At 52.6% G+C, this 19,739-nt stretch overlaps 2 protein-coding genes across 4 annotated transcripts in view; one reads left to right on the plus strand and one right to left on the minus strand.

The window, feature by feature from the left end:
• Nucleotides 1-605: 605 nt before the first annotated feature.
• Nucleotides 606-13,385, minus strand: SLC2A6 (solute carrier family 2 member 6). Of its 2 annotated transcripts, none has more exons than XM_019501021.2 (11): nucleotides 13,028-13,385; nucleotides 9,669-9,854; nucleotides 7,879-8,041; nucleotides 6,722-6,928; nucleotides 5,827-5,926; nucleotides 4,811-5,022; nucleotides 4,338-4,490; nucleotides 3,295-3,403; nucleotides 2,836-3,009; nucleotides 2,208-2,353; nucleotides 606-1,306 (listed from the first exon to the last, which is right to left on the minus strand). In XM_019501021.2, the coding sequence occupies exons 2-11, from the start codon at nucleotides 9,767-9,769 to the stop codon at nucleotides 1,151-1,153; spliced, it is 1,521 nt and encodes a 506-aa protein (XP_019356566.2). In that variant the 5' UTR covers nucleotides 9,770-9,854; nucleotides 13,028-13,385; the 3' UTR covers nucleotides 606-1,150. The 2 variants fall into 2 exon arrangements, with proteins under 2 accessions (XP_019356566.2, XP_006260944.3); XM_006260882.4 differs by lacking the exon at nucleotides 13,028-13,385 and adding an exon at nucleotides 11,980-12,083.
• A 3,246-nt stretch (nucleotides 13,386-16,631) lies between these two features.
• Nucleotides 16,632-19,739, plus strand: part of ADAMTSL2 (ADAMTS like 2) — a 134,248-nt gene continuing 131,140 nt past the window's right edge. Inside the window, exon 1 of one of the 2 annotated variants that reach the window (XM_059715652.1) lies at nucleotides 16,632-16,790. The gene's annotated coding sequence lies outside the window, so the exon portion shown is untranslated. The remainder of the gene's footprint in view (nucleotides 16,791-19,739) is intronic. The other variant, XM_059715651.1, reaches the window with a different exon arrangement.

Genomic DNA, 19,739 nt, shown 5'->3' on the forward strand with positions numbered 1-19,739 from the left:
TTCAAACCTTTTACAGGGTTGGCTCTGTGGCAAGACCTGGATCTGGCGTGGACCTAATGGGATAGTGCTAAGGAGGGAGGGAGAACTTGCAACACGTTTTACAGCTGAAATCTCATGGGAGGGGAACCTGCTCTTTGAGTTGCTTCCCTCTGCCTCCTTCCCTTGCTGTGCATGGGAAGACCATCAGCTCCCAGCAGGCCTGTTGTGTTAGACCAGGCCCTGGGCAGGGAAAAGCTTGCTTCTCATTGCAGCAGAAGCAGTGTCTGCATCCCTCCTATCTTCCTCTGATGGGTATGGGGCTCTAGCACTGCATGTCTCCATCCCCTTTCTTTGTTCTGGCAAGAGGCTGCTTGCTGTGGGAACTGCACTAGGCCTCACTCATGCCCGTAGGAGTAACATGCATCTTCATATTAAAACAAGACAGATCTTTATATTTAAAACCTTCTCTCTGCCTTGCTTGAAGTCACCGTGCATGCAAGACATCTGGGAGCAGGCCCTTGGCTTGTGGCATCCTGGTCCCCACTGCCTCACCCCAGAGCACCACTTCAAGTGTTTTACATCCTTTTCCTCCCACTGACAGCACCATCTCATTTCCCCTACAGGCATTAGGGGCCAAACCTCTTTATTTTTCTAACTGCATACTGGGCTGTTGCCAGTTTTAACCAAAACAGTGGTCACCCCTGTAACACCTGCATTGAATGCTTCTGTTCCTGTGCATGGCTTTATTCTGAAAAGCCAGGGTAAAAAAAAAGTGCAGTTTCTCTCTCTGGGTCACAGCATGTGTCTCACAGTGAAGAGTCCCTTTTGTCAAGTGCTGTGCTGGGGGGAGCTTTGTGATCAAGGTTAAAAATCAATAGTGCAGGGTGAAGTCCAGCTAGTTAATATTCTGTCTGGAGAGCAGCAAGTTATTAGGCTAGTGTTCACTGACTCGGGAGGAAGGGAAGTGGAGATGCCAGCACATGATTCCCCAAAAGACAATCGTTTCATCCAAGGACAGGCCACCACCAACAGCACCTCTGTGCGCACCGTGTAGCCCAAACCATCCTGGAAAGCAAGCCTTATGGCAAGGAGAAAGCTCCTAGTTGCACACAAAAAGATGTTCTTGCTCCTGTGCACGCTGGATGCTAGGAGCCACCAAGTCTCAGTTAACCTAATTCATAAAGGATCTTCGCCCAGTCCTGAAATAGGATTCAATTTGCTCCAGGGACCTGCCTTTGGTCTCTGGCACACAGCAGCCTGTAAAGATGAGGTTCATCACGCTGATGAAGGCAAAGAACAGGAACGGCACCTCAAGGCCAAAGGCCTCCTGAAAGGCAGAACAGGGATGTTATTAGCAGGGGCAGAGACGGCAGTTAAGGAAGCGTTAGCAAAATCTTGCAGTGGGGACAAAGGAAAGGAAGTGGTAGGTAGAGCCCTTTCTGTGTCTCCACTTCCTGAGAGCTTGTATGGAGGGAAAGAGGACCTTGCGGGCAAGGTGGCAGGAGCTGTGGGGTTGCTTTCTACTGCTACTAACTTGTGGGCCAGCCTGAGTTGCTTCCCCTGGAAGTAGGGGAGTTTCCCCTCTATAAAACAGGGAAGGTGAGGCTGGTTTCATGAATGCTGGGAGTTTTGGGTGGTACGTGGCCCTATGAATACACCACTGGGCCAAGGGTCCGGCAGAGGTTCTCTATAGTGCGACCGGGGGCTTCCCCTTCCTGTTCGACAGGACAGCGCACAGTTCTTCCTTTGTCTGGATGTCAGATCAGTGGGTGTCTTATGCCAACAACCCATTGACATTTTTGGGGGTTTAAAAAAAAAGTGACTCTAGATGTACAGTTCTTAGTATGTCCCAATCCAGCCCTCTGACTACCCTTGGGCCACATGTTTAAGCTTTTCTCTATAACCAGTAGGGCTGGAAGTGTATTTTTTTTTCCCCCTTTAAGCAAAAGTAGAAATTCCCGAGGCAAGGAGGCTCTGGGAGCTGGGTCTTGCAAAGAAAGAGCCACCAAAATCTCCCGAGACTCATGATAAAGCAGGGTTAGCAACACTGCTGGCACTGCATGGTGGTTCCTAGCAGGGAGGGCTGGCTGTGCAAAGCCGCCTCGTGGGGTGGCTGCCTTCTTGTTTTGAAGGTGAAAGAAAACAAAAGTCCCTAAGCTGAACCTTGGAGCCTTTCCTTAGTCCAAGCCCCCTCCCCTGGAGTTGCTGCTGCCCCTAGCAATACCCACCACGACTGGCAAGAAGCATCGGGCAAGCCCGAAGGCGGTGAGCCAGCTCACGACAACACAGAGACCTGATGCTACCCCACGGGCCTTCAGAGGGAGGATCTCCGACATCAGCAACCAGGTGATGGGGCCCCAGCCCATGGCATAACCTGAAAAGGAAAAGAAGGGGGAAGGTTGGATGGGTGGCAAAATTGAGGGCACTCTGACAGACCTAAAGCCACCATCAGGGAGTAGGGAAGAGGGTCCCCATGGGCTGCAAATGCCCATGCCTCAATTTTGACCTGATAGTAAAGCCCTGCTGGCACTGAAGAACAAGGGATTCACCTGAACTCCCCATCCAGTGCTCCTGAGAGCGAGACCTGCAAACAGTCAACAGTCCCTCTAGGCTGGCAATATTTATGTGGCCTTCATCCCATGCCCCTGCCCATGAATCCACCCTCGCCCCATCCCTTCCTTGTGGCCAGTTTTAGGTACCATGAGTCTCAAACCACCTCCACGAGAAGCACTTCCCTCCTGCTTCACCCATGTGGGATATCAGGTATCACACCAGGATAGTCCTGGACCAGTGACCCCAAGGCAGAAAAATAGATGCTGCACCAGGGAACATATGCACCATGAGGTTCAGACATACCCATTATGAAGAACATGGTAGCCACGAGGGGGATGAGAGTGAGGAGGTTCGATGGCTCTGCAGCGAGGGTCTCGGGGCCTGCTACAGTCCCATTACGAGTGTGGTTGGTGGAGGACGGTGACACAAAGTGGATGTACAGTCCCAGGGTCATGTTGGAGGCAAACATAACCGCAGCTGTTGGCAGACATTATAAAAGAAATAGGAAGCAGAGAGGTGAGGGCCCAATTCTCCCTCGTGTACCCCCCAGCACAGCTCCTTTAACTTCTGCAGAGCGATTCCTCCCCATTTCCACATGGCTGAGCCCCAGAGACAGGCCCACCACTGCATTTGTGCCACCCTCATTCCTCTCCTGAGCTCCAGAAGAAACATGCCCTGGAGCAATGCATAGCTGAAATAATTAATACTTGCTGAGGGCTTTGAAACCCTTGCAGGAAAACCTCCGTTTAATCCAGGATTTACCAGAGACAAAGAGAAGAATCTTCCTCCCAGCTTTGTCCATGGAGACAGCAGCAATTAGCACGGACACCAGGCGCACTGCCCCTACGAGCGCTGCATCATACTCTGGTTTCTGCAGAGACAAGAGGAGTTGTAGGAAAGCTAGAGCCAGGGTCGAGCGGGTAGCAGGTCCCTGCGTGCACTCTCGGGAGTTGTAGCCTTGGAGTTTAGCTAGTGTTGTTTCTAGTGAAGGAACTTTTAATTTTATTTTACAGAGTTATCCGTTATGCCAGGAAGGACCAGGGAAGGTTAGAGCTGCATGGGGTAAGGTATGCCTAGCTAATGCCATCCCACCCCTTGCCCCGATTTACTGGGCGGCAGCTGTGTTGCCCAGAGAAAATACAAATCCACACGCTCCCTGGTTTTAAGGAGTGAGATTTCATCAGGAAAAAGCTCCCAGATGGATGCTTAGGGCCAGTTGTAGACAGAGAAACCTCAACTTGGGGCATGATCCTTCTCTGCAGGGGTAAAGGTGCTTGATTTGAAGGCCAGGAAGGGTTTGCTCCTTCCCATCCCAGGGCATGGTGGGAGGAGAGAGAAAGGAAGCAGCAAGCTGGCAAGAGCAGGGAGGCCAGGGTACGGGGTACACTGTGGTTATGGTAGCACAGGGCTAGATTTTCCAGCAAGACTTGTGATCTTGGGCATCTTGGCTTCAGGGGGCCCAGTTTGACACCTTCTAGGGATGGTGTTGGAGGATGGGTCCCGAGCACTTGGTACCAGCCAGGTCCTTGCAAGTGCCTGGAAGCTGGGCATGCATTACTTGAAAATATAAGCCTTGGAGCACTGATTTATCAGAACAGCTGTATGGGCAGGGCAGCACGGCGAGTCCCCTATGGTGGCCTGGCCCTGAGGTTTTCACCCAAATGTAAAGAATCAGAGAAGTGGGGCTGGGAGAGGTCATCTCATCCACCTCCCTGCCTGAGCCAGGATCATCCATACCCAAACCAATAGTTTTGCCCTTAGAAAATTGGGCAGGGGTAGAGCGCAAAAGCCCCCACATGGCTTACCAGAATCACAGCCGTGCGCTTAAATATTGGCTGCAGATACACCAGGATGGGGGTGACACCCGAGAGCTGCTGTAGGAACCTCATCAGCACAGCAATCCGGATCGGCTTGTACATGAACGGGTCCTTGATCTCCGCGCAGGAAATGCGTCCACTCTAGACACAAGAGAGCAAGAAGGTTAAAAGACACAGGTGCCGGTGGCCAGGATTGGGAACACGGATGGGGCTGCATCTGAGGATGTCAAAGCATCTCGGTGGCAGGCCTGTCTTAGTCTCCTGTTGCAGCGAGAGGGAAATGAAGCACAGTGGGACAGAGGGACTTGCTGAAGGCCACGCAGGCTGCCCGTGGCAGAGGTGAAAAGAGAACCCAGGTGTCCCGAGTCCGTGCACCCCGAAACACGCTGCTCCCTCCAGCCGTGTGAACATGGAAGATGGAAACATCCCTTGCCCCCTGCAAGGAGCCCTTGTCTCCTCACCTGCTTCCTCACGCTTTCCTTGATTTGCTGCAACTCCCGGGGGTAATCCGTTTCCCTTCCCCGGAGCCAGCACAGCGCCTGACGGGCCTCCTCATCCTTCCCCTCGGAGATCAGGAAACGGGGCGAGTTGGGCATGAAGTAGAGCAGGACGATCATCACGAGGACTGGCACTTCCCCTGCCACGGCCAGCCAGCGCCAGTCGAGCTTCAGAGCTGCACGACACAAAGAGACTGTATTAGAGGTAGAGCGATCTGGGGCCCGGTCCCCAGCCTCCCCCTCCCATGTTGTCGTTCTCCTTGGAGCGCATTTCCTATTAGGGCTTTAAGACAAAAGGTTGCAGTGAGTCTTGCCCCTTCTCGCTATTTTTGTCAAAAGCTGAGAAAGACTTTGAATTCCTTGACCCATTTGTGGGCATTCTTGGAGGCCCCCCACGCAGGTCTTGGCAGAAACAGGGGCTTTCCACAAAGGGCTCTGTAGCATTGGAAAAGCCATTTTCCACCGGGACAGAAAAAGTTTAAGTAGAAATTTTTCCTCCCTCTCTAGTTACAAGGTGACTGATTCACCCTCCTGCTTCTGCCAAGCCTAATCCACATTCAAGAGATGGGTGGTCTATCAAGTGGGGTGTTGTGCCAATGCATCCGGAGAAGAGACCCTCCATGGCCCATCCCAGGAACAGTTAGTAAAGGTAATTTCCCTTTAGCACCGGTGGAGACTGGCTTGGATCATGGTCTACTGCAAATGGCATTACCGTTATAGTGGCCACCAATCCACCACCTTAAGTGCCTGGTTGTTATTCAGATCCATCAGGCCTTCCTATGCTTCCCATATTCCCTGTATGGAGTTACAGGACCTTGGACTCCACTAAGCCACCAGCTGCCAACTTGCTCCCATAGTGCCTGCTCTTCCCTGGCAGTGAGCTTGGCCAGGTGGCCATCCATGTTGCTTCTGGAGTTTCCACCTTGTTGTGCCCAGTGAAGCCCCCCCTCTTAAGAGCATGGACGGAGGTGTGTACTTGCCCAGTGCATACAGGAAGAGAGAGCCCAGGACTGCCATGATCTGTGGGCAAGCACCCAAGGCTCCTCTGACACCAGGGTGGGAGATCTCCGAGATATACACCTGGAGGAGGACAAAGCCACTGTTAATGGAGCAGGTATCATCAGCCAGACCCTGCAGTATTCTCACAGGGGGGAGCAGGTGCTCAGAAAGATGCTCCTTGCTCGCCTCTACTGAAACCCTGGGAAAAGAGGGTGCCTGCTTTAAGCAGCGGCTGAGACATGCTTCCTGTTATGAAGGGAAGTGAAATGAGAGTCGACAGCCCTGTTCATTTTGGAGTTTCCCAATTGTTGCCTTCCTTGGTTTTTGCAATGCTAAGTTTGGATTACACCAGAGGGTCGCCTTTGTCCCATGAGCGTGGGAGGACATAACTGCCATCCCAGATGCAGCCAGACTGTGCAAGGGGGAGAGTCCAGCAGTGCAGAAAAGTCTTGGGCTGGCTAACAGCTCTAGACACTGCTTTCTTCTCCATTTAATGCCTGATCTCCCTGCAGGGGCTGCCACAGAGGGGGCCCCGTGACCAGGGCAAAACCTGCTGCATGGAGGCCACGTAGCGCTCAGCGATGGGTTGCTGTCAGCCTGGGCCACATGGAGAAGAGCTTCCTTAGCCCAAGACCATGCTGGGATGGTCACCGAGCCCTCCTGCCAGGTTCAGCTGAAGCATGCAAGCCATTATAGCAGCAGCAGGCTCTGGGTCTATCATCTCAGATGGGAAGGCTGGAGGCCTAATGAATGGTTGGAGATTAGTCTCTTAGGTGCAAAATCCTTGGGGCACTAGTTCCCTAGGTTAGCCAATCCCCCTTCAGGTGGTCTCCCTCCACCCCCATGTTCCAGTTCGTGACTTAGCCACACGCTCACCGGGATGGATGCCGACGTCACGCCTCCCGCATAGCCTGTCAGCAGCCTTCCCAGCAGCAGCATCCAGATGTCTTGGGCACTGCCCATCAAGAGGTATCCCAAGGCAGAAGGGACAGCAGAGACCATGATGCTCAGCTTCCGGCCAAGGCTGTCGTTCAGGACCATGGAGCTGAGCCCGCCAGCCGCCGCTCCCAGCATGAACATGGACTGCAGGCAGACGGCACGACAGAATGAGGAAGGAAGAGTGGAGGGGGAAATTCATGAACAAAGCCTGAACCTCTCAGCCTCAGGGCCAGCAATGAGCTCAAGGTGCGGCTCCAGACCACCCCTATGCCAACTTCCATCAGGTAGAGCTGCCGCTTTCAATCCACCGTTGCTAATGGCTTCCTCCGTCTTGCCAGTATCAAAGATCCCAGCTGCCCTTTCTTCCCACCTCGCATCTCATTCCTTCCTCCCACAGCTCCTCAGAGGCCCTTCCTCAATAACTCCATGTGCTGCCACCAAGGGACGTTAACACGTTGTGCTTTTGCACTGGCACATTGCACTTTTGCACCAAGCCTACACTTTCAGAAGTGCTTAGTGACTGCGGGCATCTCGGTTCCTAGGTGCCCACCCTGAGACATCTCAAAAAGAGCCAAGGGTGACTGGTGCTGCCTGAGTGGGGGTATGTGCCCCCCCCACTCCCAAATGACTAGTCCCACCCCCCACAGCCCATCTTGCTGCCGGGGGGGGGGGGGGGGACCCCCACAGCCGATCTTGCTGCAGATGCTTCCAGGAATGGCTGCAGTGATCAGCCAGCGCTTGCATGGGGGGCACTAGCACTCCCACCTGCCCATTGCCTAAGTGGCAAGCACTCTCAGTGGCAATGCGTAGGGGGTGCATGTGCATCCGCTGAAAGGAGCCCAACTTCTGAGCAGTGCCACGCACCTGCTCTCTGCAGGCCAGGCCCCTGTTAAGAGTCTCAAGCCGGACACCCCAGACTGCAAGTTACTTGTGCACTCGCAGGGTACTTTAACCCAAGGATCCCGTACACGGCACTTCCTCAGGACAGATTGCATCTCACAGCCCTGCTGCCTTCCCAGGTCCAGCATCCTTAGAAGTGCTGAATGGGTCCACAAAGACAAAAGGTGGAAAGCCCAGAAAATGCTCCTCCTTACCCCAAACCAGGATGACTCCACCTGGGTCATCTTCAGCCTGGGGTTCGTGGATTTTTCCAAGGCAGGGATCACGGGAGATGTGTAAACTAATGAGAACCCGGCACTGAAGTTTCCCAGGACGGCGGCGAAGGCTGCCAGAAAAAGCCGCTTGTTTCGGAGAGTTCTGAACCAGAAACAGCACGAGAGGGAGAGATAAGGGAGCACGCATTAAATCAGTATTTCCCACGGACACCATGCAGATACAAGAGGAGATTGGGCTCTGCTTATCACAGAGGTCCAGCCCATCAGCTCCATTTTCCCCATGCCACCCTCGTGTCCCGTCACATGCCTGCCACAGCCTGGTTTACTGTGAAGCCGACAGCCTTCCTGAAGTGCAGAGCCCCAAACGGCTCCTGGGGTATGGGTGCATTAAACACACCATTAGACTGGGATAAAAACAGCCCTTCATTTGCAAACTTGGCCCCTTTTTGGCTCTTTCCTAGTCACAATGCAAGCGGGAGGTGGCAACCTCACATCAAGGGGCTGGAGCTGCTGAATTCAGGAAGTTGCTGATGCCTTGCAACCTGCTTTACCATTGCCAGTAACCACAATTTATACAAAGCAAAGGAAAAAAGAAAAAGCAGAAGTGGGAGGGTAATAATGCTGTGAACAGAACTATAAGTGGGGTGGCTTCTCTCAGCCTTTTGCTCTACATTTCCTCTTTGTGTTGTGCTTGCCACCCAGTGCTGGCTGCCTGGGGTCATTTCCCATGTGAGGCTGGTGTACCAGTAAAAGAAAAAAAAAAAAATCAGCACGATTTGTTACATCATAAGTGCCCTCCTAGTCACGGACAAGGACCTCTATTTTGCCCAGTGCTGTCCATCTGGGAGATGAAGAGGTCAGTTTTTAGCCAGGCTCAAACTTGTCCTCCTGGCCTGGCCGGCAGGGATCCTGGGTACCGCACAGGCACTGCCTGGGACCCACTCTTTTTGGGGGAGTTGCTCTCTGATGACATCCAGGTGCAAAGACCCCTCAGTTACAAGCTGGCTGCCAAAGAGGAGGCTCTCTCTCGAATGAGCAGTCATCCTCAGTTGTCATCTCCCCCCCTCCAAGGCCCCATGTCACCACAGCTTTCACGAGGGACACTTTTGGGGAAGCAGCGGCACCGTTCACTGCGATGAGCTTTCCGTCCCAGTGATGTCCGGGTCTTTCCCTCCCGACACACAGGGGCTCAGCCTCCTGCCCTTGCCCCCACCCTATGGGGATATTTGCCTGATCTCATTTGGTAGCAAGTCATCCCAAAAATAAAAGATTAAACCCCAGCTGTGCCAAAGCACCCACCCCCCACCTATGGGAGGTGTGTAGCTGGTACCCATTCCTTTAGCATCTGAGCACTTTATGTTCTCGACACCCCATAAGGTGGGCCAGGGCTTTTTTCACTGTGCAGCACAGCCAGGAGATTTATTTGTGCCCCAACACACACCTCTGTACTTCATCCCCTTTCCTCCCCTTCCTCCAAACCCCCATCCCCATCTCATGCCTCCCCTCATGGGTGTGTGCACACTTAGCTGAGGCTGGCGCAGCACCTAGCACAAGGGAGCCCCGATTCACGACTAGGGACTCACCCCTTTGTGCAAAGTAACAGCCCACGAGGAAGTCAGTAATGCTTCCCCCTCTTTCCCCGCAGGGACAGGAGGTGCCTGGCTGTGCAGCTGCACTTCTTCTCCATGCCTTTCGGTGAGAGAAGCAGCCAGGCATCTCCTGTGCTTCTGACTCCCATCCCTGGGAGCCATCCCCGAGAGCGCTCTTACTTGATGTACGCCTGGTCCAGCTTCCGGTCATGCTTCTTCGGGAAGGTGCGATATGCCGAGCTGGAGGATCTCAAGAGCGGCTCCCTCATGCTGGGCTCCATGGCGGGTGCTTGGTCCTGCTCTCCCAGGAGCGTGGCAGCAGGTGCGGTTCTCTGCCGCCGCTCTGCCGCGTCTCTGCGCGGCTTCCTGAAGAGGGACGAGAAGCAGTGAACCCAAAGGAAAGCGAAAGAGAGAAGTTAGCTCAAAGCATTTCTTAATCTGAGAAATCTCTGCCTTGTGGGCGAGCGTCTGAGATGAGGAAACTCCAGAGTCAGAATAGATCAGCAAGACAATTGGGCCCTGCCTAGTGCTTCTACATTGTGTCGGCAGTCCTTCCCTTCCCCTGAACACACCCAGTCCCTGTGTCACCTCTCCCTTTGTGCATGCCAGAGCCTACACCTACAACTGATGCTGGTACTCCAGTGTAGGGGCATTTGTTTTAAAAGGAACAGTCTTGTGCCAGCAAGACCCACAATGTAGACATGGTTTATGCTAGCATAGGAGTCCTGTTGCCAGTCCAGGATCCATCCAGACCAAGTAGCTTTCTGCTGGGCTTGCTTGCTTTTACCCACGTTGGAACAGCTGTAGCAGCAAAGCTCTTCTGGCCTACAGCAGGCTGAGAAAGAGATGGGGGGGGGGGGGGGAAATGAGAATAAGAAAGGGAGGGGAGGAGGAGGAGAGCAAGAAAGGGAAGCCGAGGATAGAAAAGAGGTTGGCAGTCCTGTGTGCACTGGGTGGGGCATCTCTGCTGGGTGCAAGGCACTTCCTCAGAGGGCCTGGGCAGCACAGCAGCAGGATTTGTGGGCAGTGCTAGTGACACACACAAAACAAGAGGAGAAATTCTGGTTTTCTGTACACAGGGCCTGTCCCTGCCCAGCACGGAGGTTTGTAGAGGGACGGTTCGAAGGGACAGACGCCGACTTCCTTGCAGCACAGTGGGCTGCTTTGTTCAGATGGGAGTTGAGGCAGGGGTGCTGCACAACTCCCACCTATAATATTTGGAGCACCCCAGCTAATCCCAAAGGAGCACTTCCACCTGGCTTTAGCTTCCTTATGCAGTCACTTATGCACGTCACTATAGAGAAATCCCCTGCTGACTTCTCCTGGAGCAGGGGGCTGGACTCGAAGATCTTCTGGGTCCCTTCCAGCCCTGATGTCTATGCAATCTATGAAATCAGCCATCATCCTGACATCACGGTGCGATTCAGCCATTACTTAAGCAAACTCCCAAGACAGCTCAGTTTGCTCCTGGGATCCAGGCAGGCAGCAAATTTGAGTTCTCTCATATAAAACTAGCTCCCTTGGCTTGGCTCTGGCCCTGCTGGTGGTGGTATTCCCAAATAACCACTTTCCTCAGCACTTCCACATCTGTGCTGGGATGGATTAAGTCTGAAGGAGTGCTTAAATTATCACCGAGGGCAGGGTTGGGCTCCCATCTGTGAAAGCGGGATGAGTTGTCCTAGAATCATAGGAAATGAGGGTTGGAAGGGACCTCAGGAGCTCATGTCTAGTCCAGCCCCTTTGCTCACAGCAGGATCATCCCCACCTATGTCATCCCAGTCAAGGCTTTGTCCAGATGGGTCTTAAAAGCCTCCAAGGGCGGAGAGTCCACCACCTCTCCGAGTAGCCTGTTCCAGAGCTTTACTATCTGCCTAGCAAGAAATTTTTTCCCCCAATATCTAACCTAAGCCTCCCTTGCTGCAGCTTGAGCCCATCGCTCCTTGTTCAGTCATCTGCCCCCACCCAGAACAGTCCAGCCCCTTCCTATTTTGAACCACTCATCAGGGAGTTGAAGACTTATTAATCCTGTCTCAGTCTTCTCTTCTGCAGACTAAATAAACCCATTTCTCAGCCTTTGCAGAAGCCAGCTTTGTCAGTCATCTCCCACTAATCATGTTTTTTGATTCCTCTTGGAGAAGTCCTGGCAGGCCCCTGGAAAGCTGCAGGATAAAGGAAATCTGAATATATCTAATCCCACTTTTGCTCAGAAAGACTTTACCTTCCAGGCTCAGCAAGATTCAGCCCGTTGTCTGCGGCAAGTCTGACTGGAAGGCTGCACCTGGCTGAGCTATTTGAGGCCTTTCCAGGTACCAGAAGAGGTTGCTGAAGTCACTGCAAGCACTTCCAGACATGTATGCATTATGGTTAGAGGCATTTTCTCCCCTGCCCTTGCAGTGTGTGCAAGCCTGGGTATCCTATCCCCACCATTCATCCCCAAGGGCAAGGGGGGCAGTGGAGGGGGCTGCTGGAAATCTCAATATTGAGGATATACCTTTACCACGCCACTTGGTGCCAAGCCCAAGTAAACTGGGCTGCTTTGCATGTGCAGCTTCCTCGCTAGCGTGGATGTAGCCTCCTTCCTGTGCTGCTGTGGCTGGCCTAAGGAGCTAAGTCTCTCAGCAGGGCTAATTAACCCACCAGCTTTCGTGACTGTTTCTAATGAGGGAAGGACACCTGGAGCGATGTGACAGGTGCAAGGTATCAGCTTTAAGGGGTCCACCCTCTAGATACAAACCCTGGCTATTTTGTCCCTCATACGGCTCCTAATGCTTACTTAGAAGTAGCTGGGACAGAGATGCTCTTGAGCATGGGTAGTCCAGGAGCTGTTTGGAAAGTTTCCTGCCCATTCAGTTATGATCCTTGCAGCCAGGCAGACTGTCTTTGGTTCTGCTCAGGTCACTAGGGCCGAGAAGTTGTTTTTCTTCTGGCTTTTGTTGTGCACAAGGACAAGCAGAGATCCCTCCTGGATGGGGTCTCCAGCACAGCGCTGCACTGGAAGGGTCCTCTCTCCAATTGCTGGTGGACTCAGTCCCATCTAGCACTTTGTAATCATTGATATGTTAATCAGAGCCCCTGTATCCACCACCCTTGGTATGGAGTGACTGACCATTTAACATCCGGACCATACAATACGTGCTTCTCCCCTACAAGACAGAGGGCCCTTAGCCTCTCAAACCCTCTCTCCTCAAAACAGAGTGGGGAAAAAAGGAAGAAAGCTGTTTGAACATGGAGCAAGCAGACGTTATTGGGGTTTGTGTTGTTGGTCTATTTTAAACCACACGCTGAAACAGAGGATGTTCCCCTACAAGGGCACCTTCCATGAGTTGGGATCCCCCCTGGCTGTCTTGGTTTGCTGACTCAAGGCAAGGACAGTTCATTTAAATCCATTCTTCATGGCTGCCCCATGGCTGTTGCTAAGGATGTCATGGGATCTCATTAACAGCCCCCCACAGACCAGGGGTCTCCCACCACCTTCCCCAGAAAGCATCCAGATGGGCAGCATTTGGCATCGTTAGCTCTGCCACACACACACAACTCACCTCCAGGTGTTGGGCTGAGCTCCCACCAGAGCTTTTGCAAGGGTGCCAAGCTCTTAGCTTCTGAGGTCCCACAAACCCCTTAAGGAGAAACCAGTGTGACTGCTGTAGCAAGTGATGAAAACAGGCCTCCGTTTCTCCTTTTTCTATCATTTCTTCTGCAAAAAATCTTTCCGCATAGCATCATCACCCCTCGCAGTTTGCATTGCTAGCTCTTCCCTAAGGGGCTAGTCATACTGTCCTCATCCCTACCTAGGTAGGGAGACAACACACCTACTCACAGTACTGCCAGCTAGGACCCCACTGCTTTATTCACCTGCATCTCAACTGAGCTCAGGGGGTGGGCAAGGGGGACTGGCACTTACAAGGCAGGATTTAAGGAAGGGGTGGAGTTGTGCCCCAGCCCATAACACTCAGGGTAGCCCAGTTAACCCCATCATGTCCACTTTGCTACATATGACTCCAAGTGGAGCTAACAAGTGATAAGACATAAGCAACTCGGGATTCTGGTTATATAGCCTATTCCTAGCCCTGGCATGGGACTTGCCTCCTCTGTGTGATAAGACTCACTTAGGAACCCACATTTCCTTAGATGTGCCCGTTCGCCTTTCCACCTCTGCTCTGTGCCTCTGTGAGCGCTGCCCCCTGATAACACTCAGCATGGAAGATGCATTTCACACCAACCTTGGTGTGCCCTCTGCTCACACCAGACTGTGGGTACAATGATCCATGCAGCCTGCAGGGCTGAGCCTTGCTGCCTGTGAACCAGGCTCTCTAGGGAGTTCTCCAGGCCTATGCATTGCAGCAGCCTGCTGCAGCTTCAGCCTGGCTGGCCCTTACTATTCAGGCGGGGGCTCCCAACGCTGGAACTGGGTAGTGAGGACTTCTCAAGGATCTGCATGGAGAAGTGCAGGTGACTCCTTCACACCAGCTAGGACATGGGACAAGTTTGGCTCTGGATGTCCCAGCCAGTTCCTACAGCTGCAGCAGGCCAGTGCGGATGGGGTGCTGGCAGGAATGCATGCGTCTGTAAGCAGGTAAGGGAAGGAGTCTCTGTTTGGTAGTGTCTCGGAGAACATCTTCACAGCTTGAGTCTCCCAGGTCTGGTGCTGAGAGAGTTCAGCATCTATTAGGAGGCCACCTGGGCTTTATTTTGTAGACTATAAGCTCCCTGGGGGTAGACTGAATGGAGGAGTGGCTTTTGGCACCTCTTGGAGTCATTCCTAGGCATCCCGAGGGCCCTCTGCTTTTGTAAGATGATGCTGGAGGCAGTTCCTCTTCTGCACAGATCCCGAGCATGGCGTCACCAGGGTGGGGCGAACAGATCCTCTTTATAGCCAGAGTCGCTCTGGGACTTTACGTCTGACTCAACCCCTCAGGTTCTTCCCGAGGGGAGAGAGTATGAGGGGTCACTGGGACGTGACACCAGCTCACTGGAAAATTCCCCCTGTGCCGATGGGTCAGTTAATGTCACCCACCGTTATGTCACCCTGGCCCTGCAAGGGGGTGGTGGTTGCTTTGTGAAGAAGTGCTCGGGAAAGATGCATGCTCAGCCGTTTGGCCACTTGGCTCGGTGTCTCTGCAGAGAGCCGTTTGGGTTATAACGCGGTGTGTTTGGGGGCTAAACCAGCAGAAGTGAGACTGGAACCCGGCCTTTTCCATGCATCGCAGTGAAGTGCTCTTGGGACAACTGGGTGCTTCTCAGAGGCTCGGATAGGAAGATGAAGGCATTGCTTCTAACACCGTTAGTTTAACCAACTGGAAAGGCAATGTGCACGTAGGTGTGCAGGGAGACTCGATGCACTGAGCGCAGTTGAACAACCTGCCTTGAGGGGGGACAGCTCTGGGGCTGCCGCTGGACTCTCCTCGGCCCAGAGAAGTTTTTCTGAGCAAAGACTGAACCAGCCCAGGGAGAAACCTGGTAGAAAAGGCTTGAGCGCGTTTCAAAGAGCTCACTTCCAGCCCCACCTGCTGGTCACTGGCTCCGGCTGCCTGTGGCTCAGTGTCCCGTGCACCGTGCGTTGCAACTGGAGTCGTCCCCGGAGTAAGGGAACTGGCTCACATGGGAAGGTGACAAACAAGCGAGGTTACAGATGTCCGGCAGGCAGTCTGCACTGATTTAGGATGCTAGGGGTAGGAGAAAGGCCAAAGCGGAGTCCCAGCAGCCTGAGAGCCGAATAGGAGGTAATGGACCCATTTTTTAAGCTGATGCTTGGTCCGTGCTATTCTGGCATTGCCCTGAGCAGATGGTGTGCTGGGTGCCTGTATGTGTGGAGAGAGAACCAGCAGGGAAAAGCTGGGTTTTTTAGGGGCGGGGCAGGCATTTCCCAGCAATGCAGAGAAAAAATCAGATCTCTTTTATTAGACCAACTAGATTTTTGCAAAAGAAACAATTCTTTAATTGCAATTCTTTATTTTTGTTTTGTTGCAAAAATCTAGTTGGTCTAATAAAAGATATCCCCTTTACCTTGAGTCCTGATTCCTTTTTGCTTCTAGACCTATATGACTATACCCTGCATACCTGAGAAAAAAATCAGGCATCCTTGGTTTTGCTCAGCCCTGGGAAGGTTAGCATGGAGTTGGGGGGAGCTGTGTCCCCAGGTCCCAAAGGGGGCACCTGTATGGGAAGAGCGGTGTGTAGAGAATTGCACTAAGCTGAGTGGGTTCAGCTGCTCTTGATGACAGCGTTGAGCTCTCACATGGTTTCATTGTAGCACTCAAGATTGGCAATTGGGGCTCAGCCACTGACCGGTGATGACCATCACCTCTTGGTCCCCCCCCCTCGTCCCTTGCCCATCTCTAAGCTCAAGATATGGGATGACTTTTACTGTGTGTTCCTACCTTGCCTGGCAGGACAGAGCCCTCATCTCAGCTGGATCATGTTAAATCTCACAGGCCGGTGTTTTGCCTGTGTATGATTCCAGGTTGCCTTGTATTTGAGTCATGTGTATGGGGAAATTATTGCTTCCCCTTTCCATTTGAATCTCTTCTCTGGAACCAATTCACCCATAGGCACAGCTGGCAGAGATCGGTGCCCTGGCCAGATTCCAGCATAGGAATTCCTTATTGAATTTCCTGGGGTTTATCCTGGGAGAGGCACAGGTACAGGCATGCTGTCTATTTGAAGTGGCTCCATTATATTACCCTAAAATTGTCATTACAGGAACAGCTCCCTGAGCAATGGGGGCAGAGGACTGGGAGTTGGGAGGCTTGGGCGCTAGCCCTGGCTTGGCAAAGGACCTTCTGGTCACCTGCTAGCAAAGCACCTCCTCACTCATTGCTTCATTTTCCCCACGGGTGACGTGCTGACAGCGAGATGGATTTTTCCACTGGCGCATGTGTGCATGCAGGGGAGCCATTTACTGATGCACGTCGCAAACCTCAGATGAAATGCAAAGCATTCATGCCCTTTTCTTCTTCCAGTGAAATGTTGTGAGGATAAATTGGCCAGAGCTGGGTACATGAACACGATGGGAATCTCCCCCAGCAAAAAGCATGCTGTGTTAGGAAGGAGGCTTGAGCTGGTTCTCTCTGGCTCAGCCAGCCTCCAAAGAGGAGTTGCTTTGCAAACAGGAGGGAGGCAGGAGAGGCTTTAGGACCATGAGGATATGTTGCCTTTAATGGGAGAAGTGTTTTCAGGTGGTGACACCTGGGAGAAAATCCACCCCCTGACCCTGAGAGCCAGGCCGAGGGCTTTTTTTTCTAGGAAGAGGGAAAGGTGCAGCCTTCGCAGGGCTTCCTGGTGTGGGGAACAGCTTCAATGCAGGTAAATAGTCCTGTCTCTTATTTCTTCTCTGAACCTTCTTCTTTCATACTGTCTTTAATGGGCAAGTGAAGACTTTGCGGTGGTTCTCTTCGACCTTCCTCCAAGGTCTCTCTCTAGCCTCGGAGGCCAGTGGCTTGGGTCTCTTGCTGGAAGTGAATCCAGCTGGTGGGGAATGAGGAGATGGGTTCATCTCTTTCCTGCAACAGTGGCCATTTCTACATGGGAGGCTTCACTGGAAGGATACAGTACCAAGCCTGGTTTGCTGTCTTTCGGGATGCCAAGATGTAGATGCTCTTGTAAGCGGGAGATGCCTTGGCGAGTGGTTGCTGCCCTAGCACGTTTTCAGGCTCCCTTAGCTCCCAGGAGAAGGCCGGTTGGGTCCTTTCTTGGCTTGCTGCTACCATTCCTGCACCCTCCCCAATGCTAATGAATGTCTTAAAGCATCTCTCCTCTCTGAGCACTACCAGCTGTTGTTTCACCGATGGGGCCCCGGTGGCATAGGGAGGCTAAGCTACTTGCCTGAAGTGACGCAGGACCGATCTCTGACCTGAGCCCAGATGTGCTGAGTCTGGGCTCGGTGGCTCAAGAGTGAAATGCATGGGGAAAATGAGGCCGTGATGCTGTGCTTGTTCTTGTCCTCATCCCCGCAGAGTAACTCGCTTGCTCTAGGCCACATGGGTCCCAGATGCAGGGATGGTAGCAAGAGGGTGGCTGGAAGGAGGTGACAGATGTCCTACAGCTGAGAGGAGTCAGGAGGCCGGTCCATATGGTGCTGACCTCTTACCAAGCCTGAGTGGTGAATTTTAGGTCCAGGCTGTGCTTAGCCGAATGCATTTGGGGTTGGAAAGGCCTTGTGGTAGCTGTTGTCTGCACCAGTCAAGCTAAGGGTCCCGGGTGTTTCCTGGGGGCTGGAGCTGCTTCTTTCCCCTGGACCTCAAGGGGACTTACTTTGCTGTGAGTGGTTTTGACTTCTAAACCAGAGCTTGCCAGAGCCCAGTCCTTGCAAACTGATCTTGATATGAGATTTGCAAGCTGGTTTGACAGCTTTTCTGGGAGGCGGGGAGCTGTCGGGATTTCCTTAGAACCCGACTGTCCTGGGGCAGTGTGAGCAAAGGCCAGGGAGGGGGCCAAGCCAGCACAAACTGCTGTGAAACGCTGGGGCTGTTTGCCTCAAATCTTATCCGTTGTGACCATGCCGGCCCGTTTTCACTCCTGCTCTCCATGTGTGAACTCGCGCTCTTTGGAGGGAGAGTAGTGTTTGGCCTCACCCCACTTCATGCATGTTGTTTGTGCAGAACCAAGCTGCTTGTCCCCTGAAAAATCCTCATGTGCAGCAGCGATGCCTCTTGGGGAAAACAGGATCAACTCCATGGGCCCAATAATAGAAAAAGAAGTGGGATCTGTCAGAACCCAGTAGTAAAGTGCCCATGGCACAGTGGAACGTTCCTTTGGTTTGATACACATACCTTGGTGGAATCTCCCGCCATAGTGGAACATCCCGCTGTCAATCGTTCTGAATGTTATGGCACAGGGAGGACATAGGTCACAGCGAGAAAAATAGGTCACAGTGGAAAATTCTGCTGGGACAGAACCCAGTGACTATATGCTATGTCATGGAAAAGTACAGCTTTAGAAAAAGTTCCTGCCAACTTTATGCAGACACGCACACCACCATTGGCCGGTTCCAAATTATTCATATTTGGCGACTAGCGATTGGCTTGTTAGTCATCATATAAAAGGTAAATCAGTTTCTGCCCACGTTGGAGAACTCCTCACAAAGTTGGAGAACTCGGAAAGCTCCGCGTATTTCTCGAGTTGAGAGAACTCGGAGAACCCCGCGCATCTCTTGAGTTAAACCTGGCGGACTGATCATCCACCAGCAACTCCCCGTCGCCGACCTACCGACGTATCCCCCGCTCTGCATGCTCATTAAGCCGTTCACGGACATCTCATCTTGTTCTCAGAAAGCTTTCATCTTGTTTATTTGTAACTGTAATCTAAGTCAGTTCTTCTTCCTATGCTGTATACATCAACGGCGTAAGTAAAAAATCTCTTTGTTCAACCAATACGCTTCAGTGCCTAGTTCCTCTCCGTCTGTCAAAAGTACCCACCTGCCGTTTCGGGGCTGCTGGCCACAGCCCGGCCTACCACTCGACCGCCACAGGATCTAGTAGTGTAACTGGGGAAGGGGTTGAAGAAGGCACCAGTCCCAACGGGGGCTATTCTGCCTCTCTTCACTCTGGCCATCTGACCCCAAAGCCTGGGGTAGAACACGTCGGCCTCCCTGGACACGTCATTGCTGACCTCAGGATTGCTGTTCTCAGGCCAAAAAAAAGCTTTAAAAACCAGCTTCAACAGGAAACTGCAGAACAAGCGGTCTCCCACAAACTAGACTGAGTTAAGTGTGGCTGAAATGGGGACTGTGGATTCTGATCTCATTACCTGGATTAGCTTTTGTGACCCCCCTTTTCCTATGGGTTTCCTGCTAGCTTTCTCTTCTCTCTCTCTCTCTCTCTCTGTCCCCCTTGTCTCTTGTATTTTAATTTCTCTTTCCTCCTTATACTCTTCCTTTACGCATGTCCTTTCACAAGCTCTGATGTTTGCAAAAGCTTGTGCTCTCTCTCTCTCTCTCTCTCTCTCTCTCTCTCTCTCTCTCTCTATCTTATTTAGTCTGTAAAAAAAGGTGCATATCTACCCTGCCTTCTGGTTGGCTTCCGACTAACGGGGGTAACTACCTCTTTACCTGCTCCAGTGGCCAGTGTAGCCCCTGTCCTGTTCTCCTGAGGGCTGGCCAGTCACCACACCTCTGCCAAGCGTCCATAAGCTCAGACGTCCGCCGCCTGTCATTGCACCTGTGTCGGGTCCTTGTCGGGAGAGGAGCTGAGCAGCTGACACACTTATGAGTCCTATCAAGAGGTGCAATCCAATCCATCGCCAGCGGTCAGACCA

This window comes from Alligator mississippiensis, chromosome 12 (genome assembly GCF_030867095.1).
Source record: "Alligator mississippiensis isolate rAllMis1 chromosome 12, rAllMis1, whole genome shotgun sequence".
In the NCBI taxonomy this organism is placed as follows: Eukaryota; Metazoa; Chordata; order Crocodylia; family Alligatoridae; genus Alligator; species Alligator mississippiensis.

Bases quoted from the DNA above. Each gene is read 5' to 3' on its own strand.
- SLC2A6 (XM_019501021.2), bottom strand. From the start codon at position 9,769: ATGGAGCCCAGCATGAGGGAGCCGCTCTTGAGATCCTCCAGCTCGGCA. The intron at 5,023-5,826 runs GCAAGTACACAC...TGTGTCGTGCAG, and splicing joins TCTCTTCCTGTATGCACTGG to CTCTGAAGCTCGACTGGCGC. The intron at 1,307-2,207 runs GTGGGTATTGCT...TCTGCCTTTCAG, and splicing joins GATGCTTCTTGCCAGTCGTG to GAGGCCTTTGGCCTTGAGGT.